Genomic DNA, 18,453 nt, shown 5'->3' on the forward strand with positions numbered 1-18,453 from the left:
GCAGTATGTTTATACTTTTACTATATTCAAAGAAATCTGAACCATCTTATGCACGGACTTGACGAGAGGCACACTGTATTGATCTTCTCTTGAACAGTGTAAATTTATCCTACTCTTTATGAAAAATATTCCTTTAAGGTTTAGACAATTAAATTCTAGTTGACAGCCACTTTTGTTTTTAAAAAAAACCACAAAATAAACCCAACAAAAATGAGCAAATTCTGAAATAATGAATCATGTATTGACCCTTGCACGGGCTGAGTATACATACTTGTTCAATTTTAACGAGACATGTACTGCAATGGACTGACTGCCATTTAATTTATTGGGCTAGATTGTTCTTTCTGACAGGATACTTTTTGTTATTACATTCGTCACAAGATAAATTTATTTCAGATAAGAAAAGGAATGGCATGGTTCCTTTTTATAATACAAAATCTCAAGTTTAAATCACACCTCTATAATCCTGTGATTGGATGTCAGAAGAAATAATACAAGATATTACTGAGAACTTGTCAGGATCCATAACCTCCACTCCTCCACCCCCCACAAAACGCCCAAACAAAACATACATATACAAATGCACAGTCACTTGAAATTTGACTTTCGTTTTATTCTTGCACAGCTTTATTTGGTATTATGCACACTTTGAGTAAACAGACACATAGATGTTTGCTTTTAAGCCCTTTAAAATTTTTGGGGGAAAAACAACACTTGACCTGATCTGGCTGTGCTCTTGCATCAGGTAACTATTGGAACTTGTACAATATTGTTTCACATCAGTCAAATATGAATGCGATTTTGTTGTAAATTGTGTGATGTTTATCAGAGTGCAATAATACTGACTTTCATATGATGCTTAACAAAGTATATTGAAACTTGCAACAGAAATATGGAAATGAATGCATCTGTACATTCCAATAACATAATATTGAGAGATTTAAAAAAGAATAAGATTCGTTGTACCAAATATACTTCAAATAGGTCCATGAGCACTTTCTGAAGTTTTTCTTTCATGCAAAGTAGAGGATTCATGTGACTCATTAGTTTTCTCTATCATTGTAAAAATTTTGTTTTTATATTTTTCCTTACAAGAATGATCAAATAATAGGACACATGGATACAACCACGCAGAATGCCTTAAATTTGTTTAACATTTAAGATTTGACAATTGTCCACATTATTATTTATTTCAACAATACATTGAAGTCAGCGGCCAATGTGTGTATGTGAGAAAGCTTGCCAGTAGCTTCTCGATGATCTGTGGTTCTTCCAAGGGTTTTCCCAGGTTCTTCCTCCACCATTAATACTGGCCGCCATGCATAGCCTATCGTGTGCTGAAAAATGGCGTTAAACCCCACAACAACAACAACAACAACATTGAAGTCAGATCAATTAGAAACAATTACCAAACTTTCACTGTTAATAACAGAACCATATTTTAAGTTATAGACTACAATGCACCAAGTCAGATGACTTTATGCTAGAAACTCACCTTTCCTACACTGAAATTGACATTGTCTTCCGATATTAATTTTATAACAGTGTTTACAGTGGTCACTCTATTTCTGCTGAGCATCCACTCAAGCTAATTCTTTATTAGGGAGAGACCATTTAAGTTTCCAAAGGGTTATATTATTTGAATTTTTTTTATCTTGTGATGAATGAAAAAATTAAAAAATACTCCACTCGCAAAGAACCACAAATTAAATGACCAGTCCTATATAGTATAAATGCAGTCAGAATTGAACTAAAGTTCATAGCTGTGTACATGTATATTCAGCCTCGTAAATGAGTCATTACTTTCCAAGGCCTAAACATGTGGTTTGCATTTAAGTGTAAATGCAGTGTTTACTGTGTGTTTTTTTGGGGGGGGTTCAATGTGTGTGTTGTTAAACAGAAGCAGCTGCCATCAGGAATTTAAATTGTCATACCTCAGAGGATTACTTTTTATGTTTAAACAGTAGGTGGACTTTGCACTGTTCAGGAGAAGATCAACAAGGTCTCATCAAGTCAGTGCATAAGTTTGCTAAGATTTCTTTGAATCAAGTAAAAACATCAACTTGTTGCATAAGGTGTTACTCAGCCTTTTTGTAAGTGAAAAAGTTACAGTAGTATTAGTAAAGTTTTTGAGGCATTGTGACTTTGTTAATATTAGCTGAAATTTGGTTTGGTTTCATATCTATTACATAGTCTTCATTAGAACTAGGAAATGTATATAATGATCTGATAATGATGTAGATAAATTGGCTTCTCTCTCTCTCTCTCTCTCTCTCTCTCAACTTCTAAAGAGAATGCTTGCAGGGATCATGCACAGTAAGCCTTGCCATTCAATAGAGACTACATCCATTCCACTGTGGTCATCCTCACTGACTGCCAGAAAGTGTGGTGTGCAGAGCAATTCTCAGTGAGTTGCCATGGCAACTCCGTCAGGACATGTGGAGAGATGGAGGTTTTTATCCCTAATCCTCTCTGCTTTGTCCACCACCACCATGTTGCATGGGGTTCCAAAAATACATGTGAGCTGTACAATGCTAGTCATTATATGATCATCTAGAATATATTGAAAGGATTCTAAAATTTAAAGTAATGGTAAATACAAAACTTTATTTTTGAAAAGGGGGCTCTGGATTGCCAAGTGGTCTAAAGCACTCACCTTTACTGATCACTGCCATCTCACCTCTGTCTTTGTAAGTTTGAGTTTCAGGCTCAGTCTGTGTGTTTATGTGAGAAAGCTTGATATTAGTTTACATGTGTCAGTGGTCCTTCCCAGGGTTTTCCTGTGTTCTTCCTCCACCAGTTATACTGGCTGCCATGTATAGCCTAACATGTGCTGGAAAGTGGCATCAAGACCACAACAGCAATAATTTCCAGAAATACTAGCATATTGTACCTAAAGAAAATTTTCACAATTTATTCATGCAAGGTGCATTTATTGTAGTATAAATCTTGAGGTTCAATTTCAGGAAGAGAGCAGCCAATGTTGGCACGTGAAATGATCCAGAGAACCTGGGGTATGCCGCAAGACCTACTAGACAAGTACATACAGTTTGATAAAGATGATCTCTGTATTATAGGAGGGGACAAGTGCCTTAGTGTAAGATTATAGTGCCATTATACCCCGGTTGCCATCAAATTGTTCCTTCTAAATTAGGGGCATGGTGTTTTAGCAGTACAACTAATTTCTGGCCAAACCTGTACAAACATAAATTAAAAAATAATTACATGGAGAAATAATTCCATTAAAGTGTCAATGTCTGTATTCTTTTTTTTCTTTTTTTTTAATTCCATAAATAGAATCTTTCACAAATTTTCATTGATAAACATGCATATTGTATTGATATTATGACAAATTAGTGCTGTTTTTTGCAGGGACTGCCTGATTAATGAAGCTATTGTCCATTTTCAAATGAAATAGCTAATTTTGTGCTTGTGTATCAGTGACAAATCTATTTTCAAAATGGATTATACCTAGAAATAATCATTTTGCAGTGAAATTATGTCTTTATTTACATGGTAGTCAGTGGTTGTTGCAAGTGTAGCTATGTTGTTTGTGAACCAATATTTGTTAAACATATGTGAATAGACTAATTTATGTGATTCAGATATAATGTGCAGCCAGTGCTAAATTTATGAAAAATACAGACATTGTAACTTTTGTCTTCACTGCATTCAGCTATTATAAAAATAGATACCACACTTTAACACAAATTGTTATAAGACATATTTCGTATGTAGTGTTACCCCATTATAACACTATGGTTGGGGTCCATAAAACCCAACCATGTTATGTATCAAAAGGTGTTATAACCAATCTAGTCAGTTAGCTGAAGAAAATGATGCATGTACCCAAAACAATTGGAGGTGGGGGGGTAAAGCAGGTGCAAAAATAAAAAAGAAATGTTTTTCATTAAATGAAAAAAACATATATTGACAACTTACATTTGCGTATTACTATCCATAATGTGTTAAGTACTTTACAGTATGTGAAAAATCCATGAATTCGAGTTTACAAATTATTGTGACTTAATTATGAGGTGAACACTGACATGCACATGAAATAACTTCAGCATCAATAGTATTGGAGAACAAATTCATGTGTCTATAAATATTATGAAATTATTCAAGTCAAGTTGAACATTTTTGGTAAGTTTATTAGTTTTTCAAATGATTATTTTGGTTTATTTTATGATCATAAGTTGCACCAGGAGCAGTTTTTTATTAGTGTAAAATGCGTTTTTGGCCAGGGGCTTTAAGCCCCCTGTGCCTCCGGATTGGGGATGCTGCCCCTTGAGACCCCATTAAGGGATGGACCCCCAAAGCCTCTTTCAAATTTTTTTCCGCGTTTTTTATGGAAGACCACATTCATGTCTATCTGCTTGTTACCTGAACCTGTAGTTTGATTTGGCCATGTGCATCAGGTACATTATGCGTCATAAGTTTAATGTTGTTAATCACACATCTTTGAGAAATGGTGCCTCGATGTCAAGTGTGAGATGCTTGAACATCTTATTATATTCACTCTTGTTTAAACAAAGTCAAGTCTAACCACTTCTTGTCATCAGACTTGCAGTTGTATTTTTTCTTTCTTGTCAGCTTGTTGTTTGTCAGTGGCATGCCAGCTAATTCTTTCAGTCATTCATTTGCTGCTAGATTTATTATTTTACTGGCACCACTTTGGCACTGAGCAGTTTTACTATCTGTGGTTTTCATCATATTAATTGTGCAAGTCTGTCTCGAATTGCTGAGAATGCTTTACCAGCAACATCACCAGCAGCACCAGTGGCTTTGTCATGAACGTCGATGGCTTTCATTCCTAATTGTTTTGCAGTCTGGATCGCATTTGGGGCTACCATTCTGAATAGACCTTGAACAACATCACCAAATCCTTCTCCATAAGTAATTTTCTATATTGGTAACTGTGAATATATCACCCAGACCATTATGGGTCCATGTTGAGCATTGTGTATAATCATGTTATTTTGTTATCACTGATCTAATTGATAAATTGATGTATCCATCAATAATTTAATCGATAATTGCTCTATAGACATGTTTCTCTATAACACCGCCCATGTGTAAATTCTAACAAATCTCAGCTGCTTCATTGATGATTTCTGGAGAATTATTGCCGGCTCAATTTCCACCAATCATAATTTTTAGTCTATAAACATCAGCAAGGATGTTATTTGGGCAAAGTTTTTTATGAATCACCGGCAATTTAGGGATTATATCACCATCTTGTTTTTTACAACCACGTGATAACTCACGAGTTGCAAGGTCACTCTGGTTGCTTTTTCATCAATGCGAGGTATTCCGAATGATGATTTTTCCAGTGATAATATATCCCCAGGTAATGGCGTGCTAGCAGCAGCTTTGACTTGTTCTGTCAAAATTGCAAAGTCAGCCTTGCATTTACAACTGATTTGACTTGTACCGTGGTACTTTCAAAATACAAACTTAACCCAGTTTGATTCTGGAACATCAGGTTTCTAGATCTAACAAAGTATCACAAAGAGAATATCCTGTTGCAGCAATCTTTATGGGGTTCTCTCAAAGTTATTTGAAAACCTTCTTTGGTAAATTTGGCAGGTGGCTTTTTAACAGGTTCTTAACAGCTTCCAGATGCTGTTGTAGCTGCTGTTTGACAGAATCACATACAGGAAGAATTTTCTTAATTGTTTCTAGTTGTTGTTGAGCTAATTTAACTGTATGACATTCCATAGTTAGTGCAGAATCACTCATTATTATTTTTAAAACAATGAGTTAATTGCACACCCACTGTTGACACACAGATTATATACTAAAATGTACTAAATCAAACTTCAAACATTACTAATGTTTACTTTTTTGCTTTTGATTTTAGTAATCAGCTCTGCATTAAAATGGAAATATGCAGCATATATATTAACACAAAGATAGATGAATGGTAACTTGACAAAAATTCTTACTAATATATGCAAGAATAAATAAACTTGTTCAGACTTGGACCTCCTTTTAAATAAATCCTGATTCTGCTTAAGAATATTTAGGCATACATTTAATTGCATCACACAATGAATTTGATCTATGTTCTACTAGTTGCTCCCAATGAACTGCATAGATCCAGATCTCTCCAGCACATTATGTGATGTCAGATCTGGTTCTCCTTAGTTTCCAGTTAGACTCAACTTGTAAGCTAGTATATGCCGTAATATAATTTTCAAAGATGAAGAGGCAAAAGTTGTTTATTTATCTGAGCATATTAAAAATGAAAACCTTTTTCTAGCCTTTATATGTCAGTTAATTGGTAACTGCCTCTTTCCAGGACAAGTACATACATCAGCTTGTATCAGCAATGGAGGAAGTATTTATCCAGCAGAATCAAGTGCCCCCATCATTGGTAGCTGATGTTCACCAGTACATCTACAAGTCTTCAGGTACTATTGATACCACCAGAATTCATTTTTTTAATTTGAAATTATGTATTTGATCCTTTTTAATGAGTACAAAATTCCACGGTGTGAAATTAGTTTACCTGTTAAATAGTTAAATAGTTAATAAACTCACCTTGAAAGATTAGTCTTTATTCACTCCAAGGTCATGGGGTTAGGATCATGGTGCTAGGATTGAGGAGTAAATAAAAGAGAAAAGTGGGAGCTTTTTGATGCCATTGTCTCCTAGTAACTTGGTTGAATGTTCTTTACCATAGTTATTTACTTTTTCATTTTCTAGCTTTCATATCTGTACCTTCGTTTTCTTATGTACTTTTGAAGTTCATACTGTCATTATTACTAGTTTACTGTGTATCAGGTTCTAACTGGGATAACTTTGATTGCTTACCATTACCAAATCTTCACACTGTTTAATGCATTTCACCCATATAATCAAGTCCATGACATTTGTCCAAAATCCATAACATAATATTTGGAATCTTCCTGCTATGACCACACATATAATGCTTAATCAATATTTATGTACATTTGACCTTTGACCCTTTCCCAGGAACCCCATGAGAGGAATAGTACTCATCTTCCAAAATGTTATTCGCAAGATAACTAGCAGGATTTTGTAAATTTCTGCCTGGTGTTTTAGAAGGTCATGTAGTAAAAGACAGGCATAGAGATAAAGGATATCACAATATTTCTTATGCTGAAGCATGGAGTAAAATTTGCATTGAATTGAGTACTCATGATGACTCAGGTTATGGTGCTAGGTGGCCCCTTAGGTGGAAACAATTATTGGACCTTACTCTAAATACTGATCCTTGATGGACATTTACTGACCATTTCATGTCCTAATGTTGGAGCTTGGACCTGCATTCAGTAATGCCAGTGTTAAGTGGCATAAAGCTAGCACCAGGCTAACAATCCTACTGTACAAGTTGCCAGTGATTTGTGATAGGGCCAAAAGCTGAAGGTTGAGAGATATAGCTCCCCATGAGAAATGCATGCAAATGTTATTTCATACATAGAAGAGCTTGACAACTGAGATTTTAATTAATAGCTTAGAGAACCTGGATATACAGTTAAATTACCTCGAATGTTATACGCTTGGTGTCTATTTTTACCCATTTACTCAGTAATATGGATTAAATATACATTTTCTAAGGGCAAGTAATACTTATTTGTTAATCTTTGATTAACATCATTTAAAAAGTCAGAAAATTGAACTACTATTTGCAAGAATGTGTCCATCGTGAAATTTCACCTATTAAGAGGACAGACTGTTCAGTAGTGCCAAGTTGCCTTCTTTGTTAAGAGTACCAAATTCTTTCCTTATTGAAGTGCAAAGCTAATGTGTTACTGCATTTCAGTCTCATGTTTTGTTCTGACAGGAATAGTTGGTGTCAGTCCTGAAGAAGTGTTACACAGGACACAGATGTCTGTACAAGAGAAACTGCTGTACCGCTGTTTGACATGTGAAGCGCTGACGGAGTATCACCTCAACTCAGAATGGTTTCGTGAAGGTGGCGCCCTCTATGAACTGGCTGTCGAGATCTACAAGCAGCTGGATCCTACTAAGTTGTATTCATTCCCAAATGATGGTATTTATACATAGACAACTGTTGTGTGATTATTTAGTGGCCGTCATAATTTTCTTTCCTGCGTTTAGTGTTTAACAAGTGAATGCAAATAACTTGAAATTAGATAAAGAAACTTGTATAACATGCCTTGCTCTCTTGATTTTTTTATAATCCATTATTGTTAATATTAACAGCAGTATTCTAATTCTCTACCTGTACAGGCCATATGCAACCCTTTACAAGTAATTATCATACTGGGTAACTATGCGTGGACACTTGTAAGGTCATGAAGCATGATGTTTACTATACTATAAACATATATTGTTTACTCTGTTTTGTCTTACGTATTTAGACCATGAGCTTGACCAGTCTGGCAGCCACTCAGAACATGTAGTTGTCGTTTCTTAATACATGTCAGACTTGCATCTTATGGACAGAAGTCAGTGGGCGGCAATTGTTTGGAAACTAAGGGCATGGTACAGAAACATAGCTTGAGGAACAAGAACAACAGCTTGCATGCAAGGGTCTGAAACCGTATAATTACTGGGGAGCAAGACGGAGAGCACCAACGGCTTCAGTTACAGTCTCACATATAAGAATTATGGACTGGCTACATGGATTACCCTGTCTCAACTGCAAGAACTGGATGTCATTCCACCCAGGGTGGCCATGTTCCTTCAGGACTGGGCTTAGACATATAACTCTGATCACAATTTGGGCAAGGACCACAATTGATCACACAGTATCAGCCACCAAAAAACAAACATGTCTAGTTCCACGACTCGCACAGTGTTGCTAGGCACTTCCTGTGTATTATGTCCAGTTTAGTGCCACAATACTCAAAAACTTACTTCATGAAACCAGTTATACAACAGACTAACCCTCATAGCGCTGCTAAGCACTGCCTGTGGCAGACTTAGTCTGTACAGGCACTCTCATGGATCAGTCTAACCCACATAGTGCTGCCAGTCACTTTAACCTCTGGCAATCAGGATCGGTACAAATGCGACCACAGTGGACTATGGGAGCAAGTCTCCCACCCTTTCATGGTGCCATGGGAGTTTCTCCCCCTCAGGATCATTATTTACATATCGACATTCTTGTGGCAAAATCTTTTTTAAAAGCTTTTCATTGGTGGCTGGAGAACCTACATGGGATCAGGGTTCTCATGCTGTCTGACAACTCCATTGTGGTAACTTGTCTCGATACCCAGACCTTTTTCATAGCTGCCAACCCTCATGAATTTGGTGTGAATTTCACGACTTTTTCAGCGTGTCACAGATTCGCGCCGCAAGCCAAAAATTCACGAATTCTCCAATCCTCAATTATTTAAAATCTTTAATAAAATAACCGATATCCCGTTAAGCGCTAGTTGTGATATTCGCAGTTGCCGAAACGGTCTGGTACTGCTGGTCGCGATATTAGTAGATCTACAGCTGATTAGTACAGTTGGCCCAGTAGCAAGCATTTTAGCCTATTTTAATCTATATGTATAAGAGTAGTTTTACAAATGCTTTTGAGAGAAACTGGGGCATAACCGGAATTTTGCTCCACACATGCGTCACCAACACTGATTTGAGTTACGATTCAGCATCGCATATACGGTTTTGAAAATGTCTTCACCACTAAGAAAAAAGAAGTGTATTACTCACAAAGTGAAGTTTAATTTGGAATATATCAAAAATTGACCATGCATTCTGCCATTAAACATTGATATTCATCATGCTTTTTGCACTCAGTGTGACATCGCAGAGACGATGTGAGGAAACACGTCGGTTGCAAAAAACGTAGAAGTTGGGAAAATTAAGAATTCGCAGATTTCAGCTCCGGAATATTTTAAACAATTGGCAGAAGAAATGCAGGCCACCAGTGCTGAAGCATTATTTGTAAGTTTTCATGTCGAACACAATCTACCTTTATCAGCTGAAGACCATGCTGAACATTTGTTCTGACAAATGTTGCCGGACTCGAAAATCGATTCCAAATTTTAATGTGGAAGGACCAAAAGTGCTGCAGCTCCTGTGCATTCTTCACTGCAACAGTGCAAGCAAAAGTGTATTTTCTCTAGTGAGGAAAAATAAGACTTTATGGCCTCCTTAGCTGCAGAAAATTTGTCAGTAATTTTAGTCACCAAGATCAACCAGCCGGCAAGAAGTCTTAACTGTTTAGAAAACAAATTTACGATCAAGTAGTTGAGGAAGTTCAAGTCTGCCACAGTATCATGTCTTGATAAATATTTCTGCATGTATGTAGTATTTTAGTTTTTTATTGCGAACTTGATATAGTGTAGTATCGACGGTCAGAGTGGATGGAGTTATTGTCATGGTATTTTTCATGAATTCTTGTCCAAATTCACGATTTTTTATCCCTATTTTCACTAATTGTGAGCCTGGAAGGTTGGCAGCTATGCTTTTTATTCTTTTTTAGGATTTTTTAAAGACATGTCCTCAATGACAAATCTGCATTTAAGTTTGAGATATCCTAGGCTGGCTAATATATTGGCAGACCCATTGTCCTGCACGAAGGAACTAATACAAATGAAATGGAATGGTCTTTTATCCTTCTGTTTACACTCAATAGTTGCTCAATGTGGTTGACCTATTATAGATCTCATGGCAACAAGGTGGAATGCTAAAATGACAACCTTTGTCTTCAAAGCCCCAGATCCAAAAATCTGAATAATTGATGCTCTTTCTCTGGATTGGAATGGCCAGATGTGTACACTTCATCATCTTGGGTTCTAAAGGTGATACCGGAATCAAAAAAAATCTGAGTATCTCATCCTGATTGCTCCACTCAAATGGGAATCTTCGATCATCCTCATCAATCATGCAACATTTGCTTTAAGCAGCACATTGGCATGTGTTTCGTCCAAACTCAGATTTGAAGAATCGACACATCTGGATTTTATTAAAAGATGCCCTTCAGAACAAACAGTTCACACAACAAGCGGTGGACAATCCCTTAGGTGTGTTGGCATTCACCTTAGAGGCAATGGAGTATATTCTTGGTGGAGCACACAAAAGCACTTGATACCGTTGTAGGCATCCATACTGCAATAGCTAACTTCTTTTGGCTCTTCACCGCTCCGTTGGCCTAGAGGTATCAGTGTCCACATCAGAAGCAGGAGGTCGTCGGTGTTCGATTCCTGGCCGAGTCATACCAAAGACTTACAAAAATGGTACTAACAGCTGCCTTGCTTGGCGCTCAGCATTAAGAGGGTAGTGTTAGGACTGGTCAGCCTGGTGTCAGGATAATGTGACTGGGTGGGACATCATGCTGCATGTTTGCGGCATGATGCCCCAGTGCTAGACATCACTATAAACTGCCACACTGCAGACATAGTAGCGATATGACTGAAAAATTGTTATAGCTATGTTAAAACACCAAAACACACATTCACACACACCTTTGACTCTTCAATGAGAAACATTTAGCACCAATCACAATTCAACCTACTGTTCCACAACCACTGCACACTGCATTTTCGTGGAAGAGAGGATACTGGACAAACCAAAGACCTATGCCATTTTCTGTTAAGTTTCTATTTCACATGATGGCCAGTGACACTGGATCCTTGCTCAAGTGGAATTTACCATTGGGATTAAACTGGCTGAACAAGATACCATTTGAACTGCTTTCAGGAGCTTAATTAGTTCACCTCTCATGTAAGTCCTGACTCCTCACTGCTTTGGCGATCACAGGCAAAATCAGCAAATACATTTTGTATTGTTGAACCCATCCATATGCAGTTCAGACAAAATGGATCAGTATCACTCACGAAATCCCCTGCGTTCATTGCCAAGAACAGGCTACCATTCATGGATAATCAAATATTGGTACTAATTTCTGCCTCATGACACTTTATCTCAAGGTTTAGCTACAGGATTCAGTGTCAGCTCAGAAGTGAAGACCTAACTGTTGCATTGAGAGAGATCATGACTTATTTGCCTTAATAGAGGGGAAGTATGATATATTAACATGGACACGTTCATCCAGAATATAGTGGACATTCTGTTCCTCATATTGGACTAAACACATGCCAATGAATTTGTTGTGCATATTGGCTCATGATGTTAGGACAGTCACCACAAACAATGCATATGAGTGAAACCGTTCTGTAAATGTAATTATCCATGCCATGGGGTGGAGATCCAGGTTTTTGTTTCAGATCTTTCATCCTAAAAGGCTTATTTCAACTGGAGAAACCTTTGCCAGTGGTGCAAAAGATTACCTTTGCAGGTCATTGGTCAGTCAACTTCATAAAGATGCTGCTTCGCTTCTGGGGGATTTTAGGTAGGGAAAACTTTTCTGTTTTCCATTTGGGGGATCTAGAAGCAATCTCACATGCCTTTGAGGACTGGAGATGGTCTCTCAAGGATAAGGGGATTATCTCCCTCTGACTCATACCTGTTTTCCAAAGGTATTATGATTGGGTAATTTATTTGAAGAAGAAACACATTTTTTTGGGATGAAAATATGCTTCTTCGATAATACTTACCCAATTGTAATGCTCTTACATCCTCCCTAGATTCGTGCAGTTACATCCATATAGAGAGCATGCCTTCTGCTCCAGTAGTAATTGATGACTTATCGGATTTAATGCCAGTACCAAGGTCAAGGGAAGATCACTCTGTGTACAATCTAGGTGGGCAGATAATTTGTACCTATTTAGCTAAGACATTTTAATCTGGGAAGGCTGGATTTGAAAGGTAGTAGTAGTTCTCCTAAGGTGTTATATTGTAAAGTATTATTGAAGAAACATTTTACTATAAAAAAATTGGTTTCTCCTTTGAATATGCGCCTTGATCACAATAATATTAGGAATATAAGCTTGCTACCTCCTGAATCCAGTGCTACTAAATGATGAACATTTTTCTTTTCTGTATATGGCACGTAGACAAAGGGCAATAACTCTTGCACATCACCTCCTCCTGCCAGCACTAAGTGTCACTAGTTTTTAAGCATTAGCTGTCATGCAATCATTGTACAAAAAAGCTCCCGTCAATCCATGCCAAAATTTATGTAATTTTAACCATCCATCCAGGAGTTTGTATTTATATTGTATGTTAATCATTCTTCTTCAGGTTATATACATTATTTTATAAATGTTTCAAATATTTTTGTGAAATTATAACTTTCACTGATCTATTTTGTGGTTCGTGGTTTTACATGCACATCCTATTGTTCGCTCGCCCAGTCAGTAATGGGTATTGATTTATCAACTTATTAATGCTGCATTGTTAATTTATACAGGTTTTTGTGTTCTTGTTTCATTTTGTTTTTGCATTGAGACTGGCAGTGAGTATAATAAATGCAACAAATTTAAGGCCAAGGTTGATGTACACAAGTTATGCCTTGCATGTACAAAATTTACTTCATCAGTACCATGCAGCATGAACACCATATGAACCAAACGTGAAAGGGCTCAGGTTTTTGCAAAAATTTGATTAAGACAAAGGAAGAGGGTGACAGCAATGCAAAATTTTAATTTTAATGATTAGACAGCTCAGATGGCATAAGTCCAAGCTTGGCCCTTGGGCCTGTAAGTCAGGGCACTTTGGTTTTTTAATGGATCCAATTTATTCATCTAATAACCCATAATGGCACCATCCAGTTCAGTCATCTTAATTAAGGGATCTTATTGAAATATCCATCCATCTTGACGATGCTTTTTGCATCTTTCTACAATTATTGAGATCATAATGATAGATCTGTTTGTCACAGCTTGCTACAGATACATATAATTACAATTACAGGGAACTTGGTGATACATCTGTCCATCTTGACTGGCCATCTTAACTGGCCAATACCTTCATCTCTTAGCAGTTGCAGAGATCCAAATGATAATCTGTCCATCCTAACATGTTTATGGCTACATACAATTACAATTACTTGGATCTTGGTGGTAGATCCATCTGTCTCACTGGGTTTACAGCTATGCAAACATATTTTGATTGGAATTTTAGCGATAGATCCCTCTTTCCAGCCAGAAAGAAAACAGCCAACCAATACCCCTGGAAATCAGTGGCCCAAATGGCTCAGGCCATTAACAGAGCAAACTCACCATTCAGTGGCAGATATGTTGATTGCCTCTGCGAATCTTGAACTGATATGTTGGTATGCATGTTTGAGCTCCATGTTGCTAAAGCCACATCTGTTTATTTGGCCTCGCCATTGCTGTTTGTGGCAAACTTGAAGAAATTCAGAGGCAGACAGCTCAAGAACCATCCTTCAAACTTTCATCTCCACTTGCTTCATTTAACATCCAGCCATCCCATCCAGGATGGAGGAAAAATAGGCAAGTGCCGTTCAGATCTTAACCTTATGCCTGCAGACAACAACAACCTGTCTAGGAGGTACCCTTACCAAGTTTCTTTGCCCATAAGCCTCCTCTTTCCTGTTGCTAACTTAACATCCTTACCACACACAGGCAGTCTGTATGTGGGTTCCAGCAGTTCCAATCATATTGTATGAAACTATTTCTGCAAAATGAATTGGTGATCCAAATCATTTTGAAGGGGCCTCCAATTTTCCCCAACTCTTTCTTCCTTGCAACTCTTTGAGTTTTCAGTGTGACAGCGAATTCTATCCCACTGGGTCACTTTATATGTGCTCATTACAAATGACTTTGCAGGCTTAATGATGTCCTTTTCCAGTCCATACGACACAAGGGTCAATATCATGATCGAGGTATGATCATTCTTGTAATAGTGGTGCAGCCTAAGTTGGCTCATTAAAGGAACTACTCTGGAGAAGGCCCAGCCAGCCCAAGAATTCTTACCTGATCACGTTACTTAAAAATCCTTCCAGCCACCCTGCTTTGTGAGCATCTTTGTTAGCTTAAAATCTAACTTCACATAGCGGCAGTAAGGTGAGGTAATAAGCAAGAGTTATTGTCCTTTATGTTATAGACAGAAAATATGAATTTTCATCATTTAGTATGGCTGGGGAGTCAGGAGATAGAAAGTTTGTATTCCTAATAATATGATCAAGTAAGTATTTTTTGTGAAGTGTAATTTGCTGGAAGAAATTGCTTTCCATTTTAAGACACTGCATTTACTGGCTGTTCCTTTCCAGGTTCAAGTTTTTCCATGTTATGTACATGATAATACTCTCATGCTGCAAGCCTCCATGTTTCTTCCCATATTTCAAATATGCTGGCACATGTTAATATTTTGTCATTAGATTCCGTGACATTATGGAAATTATGGGGTGAAATATAAATTGTGACCCATTCTATTTCCACAGATGAGTAAACTGCAAGGGTTATTTCAATCCACATTACTTTTCATCATGCATGCTACCCACACTTAAGTTTTCCATATTCATAAAAATCTTCATGAAACTTCTATAACTATTCCAAGTAGTCAACATTAAGTACATGGAGTACTATTCCAAGTACTCAACATTAAGTACATGGAGTACTATTCCAAGTAGTCAACATCAAGTACATGGAGTACTTTTCCAAGTAGTCAACATTAAGTACATGGAGTAATATTCCTAGTTGTCAACGTCAAGTACATGGAGTACTTTTCCAAGTAGTCAACATCAAGTACATGGAGTAATATTCCTAGTTGTCAACGTCAAGTACATGGAGTACTTTTCTAAGTAGTCAGCATCAAGTACATGGAGTACTTTTCCAAGTAGTCAACATCAGGTACATGCCATTACAAGCTAAAGGCCTATGGAGCCACATGCACTGCCAGAAAATTTTGGAAATTTCACTTGAGAGTTAATCTAAATTATGGAAAAGGAAAATTCAAATTATATCAAAACATTGATTCCATCAGACAGTGTTCATTGAGCAAAATGCAAATATTTATACAAATAAAGTTTGTTATCACAAAAATAGAAGCAATAAACTTGCTAGTAAGCACCCATGGTAAACAGCATTGATGGACACTTCACTTTGCGGTGAGTAGTGTTTAATTTACCCTAATATTTTCAAATTATTAAAATCCAGATAACTGTAAATATTGTGTAATGAATACCATCCATGAAAAGAATTAACACAGTTCATACCATATTTCGTTTTCTGAATTGAAATAGTGACATGAAAATGTAAAAATATTTGAAATGGCAACATTTTTGTGTTCTACAAACATCTAGAGATTCCAGCATTACCCCTTATTTATCACCTTATTCAAAGATGTTCCCTACACTGTATGAATCTGATTTACAAATAAACAACATTGACTTATTTGTGAGTCTATTGTTATGGCCTTAGATCTTAAAATATGTTACAGAAGGAAAAAGTAAAACCAGCAATTTACCGCATATACTTGTGTATAAACTGAATAATTGAGGGGGAGGGGAAAAGCCAGAAAAAAAGGGGGGGTCAGGTAGGCTTATCTGTGGTTCTAGGTCTGAACTTGAACATTTTGAAGGTTTTTTTTATTGACCACCATAGTGGCTGTAAATCTTGCGACAAGAAAAATAATTATTTTTTTCCCTGTGTCCCAAGACTTTTATTCATGTAAAATAAATATATTTCTCCTTTGAATATGTTTCACAATCCCATTATGTTAAGAATATAGTAAAGCTGTACCGATTAATCGGCCATACTCACAATCAGGCCAATTATTGGAATAATCTGTATCGGCAGAAATAATCAGTGCCAGTGTAAACAAATTTCCAAAATATAAATTTAATCATAACATTCATCATGACATGGCTTGAATTTTAATTCAGAATTAAATAGTGGAAATTAAGGAATAAACATTTGATTTGGGGGTTAATTGAAAGACAGTATATTCTTAAAAGTAAATACTTTTTAACACGCTTGCTGTAAACTAATGCTGATTGTCTGCTCTCAACAAATTATCAATACTATGCATGCACTCATCCCAGTCACACCAGCCATTGAGGCCTCGTGTGGCCGTTGAACTTCCAGCATACACATTACAGAGATGGTCCTGGCTTTTAAAAGTTGTCGCAAAAAAAAAAATCGCCAAACTCAATATTTTCTTGGCAATTTTCAAAAAATGTCACAAGAATAAGTAGTGAATATTTTTCCAAGACTATTAATGTAATAGGCAATGAAAATTGAAAAAGATGGGATACTTATTACTTTATTGACAACAAGCAATACAGCCATAATATTACAAAATAAATCATTACATGACTGTTTTGCACTACTTTCATGGTCTTTGCATTGCACATCACCGTTAGTGCATAGGTCTAACTGTTGTCACCTGAAATAAATGCATTATCAAATGTAAAATATCTACTTTCCTACAGTCTCTCTTTTTTTAATAGAAACATCAGGTATTATTAAGCAAATCTATATTATGTGTATTATTTTCCAAATAATAGTTTTATAAGAAACTTTATTTAGATAATGAAATTTTAATACTAAAACCCTATGATCGTACTTTGCACTGTAAGATAAGTTACGTATAATGTGACTGTCGATTTCACGCATTCGGTGATTAAATGCCCCCCCCCTTTCTTTTTTTTATGGCTAGCTTCACGAAGTACATCTCCATCAACCAGGAGTTCAGAAATGTATTTTTGTCGCACTTTACATGGTTAGCTTGTTAGTGAACTGCTTCCTAAATCCCAGGAATGATCACTGAATGCTGTAGATTTTTTTCTCAAGCAAATTATGATCTCCATCCCCGCCAGTGAAACTTACACGAGTCAGCTTGACCTTATGTTACTGTATCGTATCTATAAGCATTGATTACCATCATTAAATTAAAAGAAGGAATGAAGAAACATATCACAGAGCATATGTACCTCCAAAAAACTAATTTGGAATAAATGTGTTATTTAGTAGAGTTTTATTTGCATATATGAGTTAACAATAAGAAATAAGGTGGGATATAAAATGTGGGAAATAGTTATCACATCTATGGTAGCTTGAGAACACATTTGACCTGTTAACATAAATCCGCACCCATTTTAGGCATTGTTGGTTATAACAAAAATAGGGCATAGTTTGCTTGTCAATCAAATGCTAGTGCTTTCAATAACTGTTGAACAGGCGGTTTCTTGAAATAATCGGTATAGGCAATTTTAATAATCGGCTATGCGTGGTATTGGCATAATCTGCAAAAAGTGATATCAGTACAACTTTAGAAAATAGCATGCTACATTGCAAATCCAGCCCTACTAAAAGATGAAAATCATCTTATCCTGTCCATTTTAAATAGACAAAGGACAGTAACTCTTGCCCATTACCACCCCTTTATACCACCAGGTGATGCCAGTTTTTAGCTTCGCTGCAGTAAAGCACATGTCATACAGTTATCCTCCACCAGTCCAGCCATATTTTATTCCTATGGGCCCATCCAACGTTCATTTTGGATTTATTGTATGAATTTATTGATCTACTGCAGGTTGCATGTATTATTCTAAATATTTTGTCAATTTATGAGTAATTTTGTCACCTTTCAGCACTTCGTTTTTCAAGACCACCCTCCCACCATGCTATCATTCAC

At 36.5% G+C, this 18,453-nt stretch overlaps 1 protein-coding gene across 1 annotated transcript in view; it reads left to right on the plus strand.

Annotated features, from left to right (window-relative positions):
* LOC149785202 (deubiquitinating protein VCPIP1-like) overlaps positions 1-18,453 on the plus strand; it is a 115,964-nt gene that overhangs the window by 11,252 nt on the left and 86,259 nt on the right. The window contains exons 4-6 of the mRNA XM_089979004.1: positions 2,967-3,097; positions 6,308-6,419; positions 7,817-8,026. Of these exons, the coding sequence (XP_089835130.1) occupies positions 2,967-3,097; positions 6,308-6,419; positions 7,817-8,026 (453 nt within the window). The remainder of the gene's footprint in view (positions 1-2,966; positions 3,098-6,307; positions 6,420-7,816; positions 8,027-18,453) is intronic.

Source organism: Sinohyriopsis cumingii, chromosome 13 (genome assembly GCF_028554795.1).
Source record: "Sinohyriopsis cumingii isolate HCF-2022 chromosome 13, ASM2855479v2, whole genome shotgun sequence".
Taxonomy (NCBI): domain Eukaryota; kingdom Metazoa; phylum Mollusca; class Bivalvia; order Unionida; family Unionidae; genus Sinohyriopsis; species Sinohyriopsis cumingii.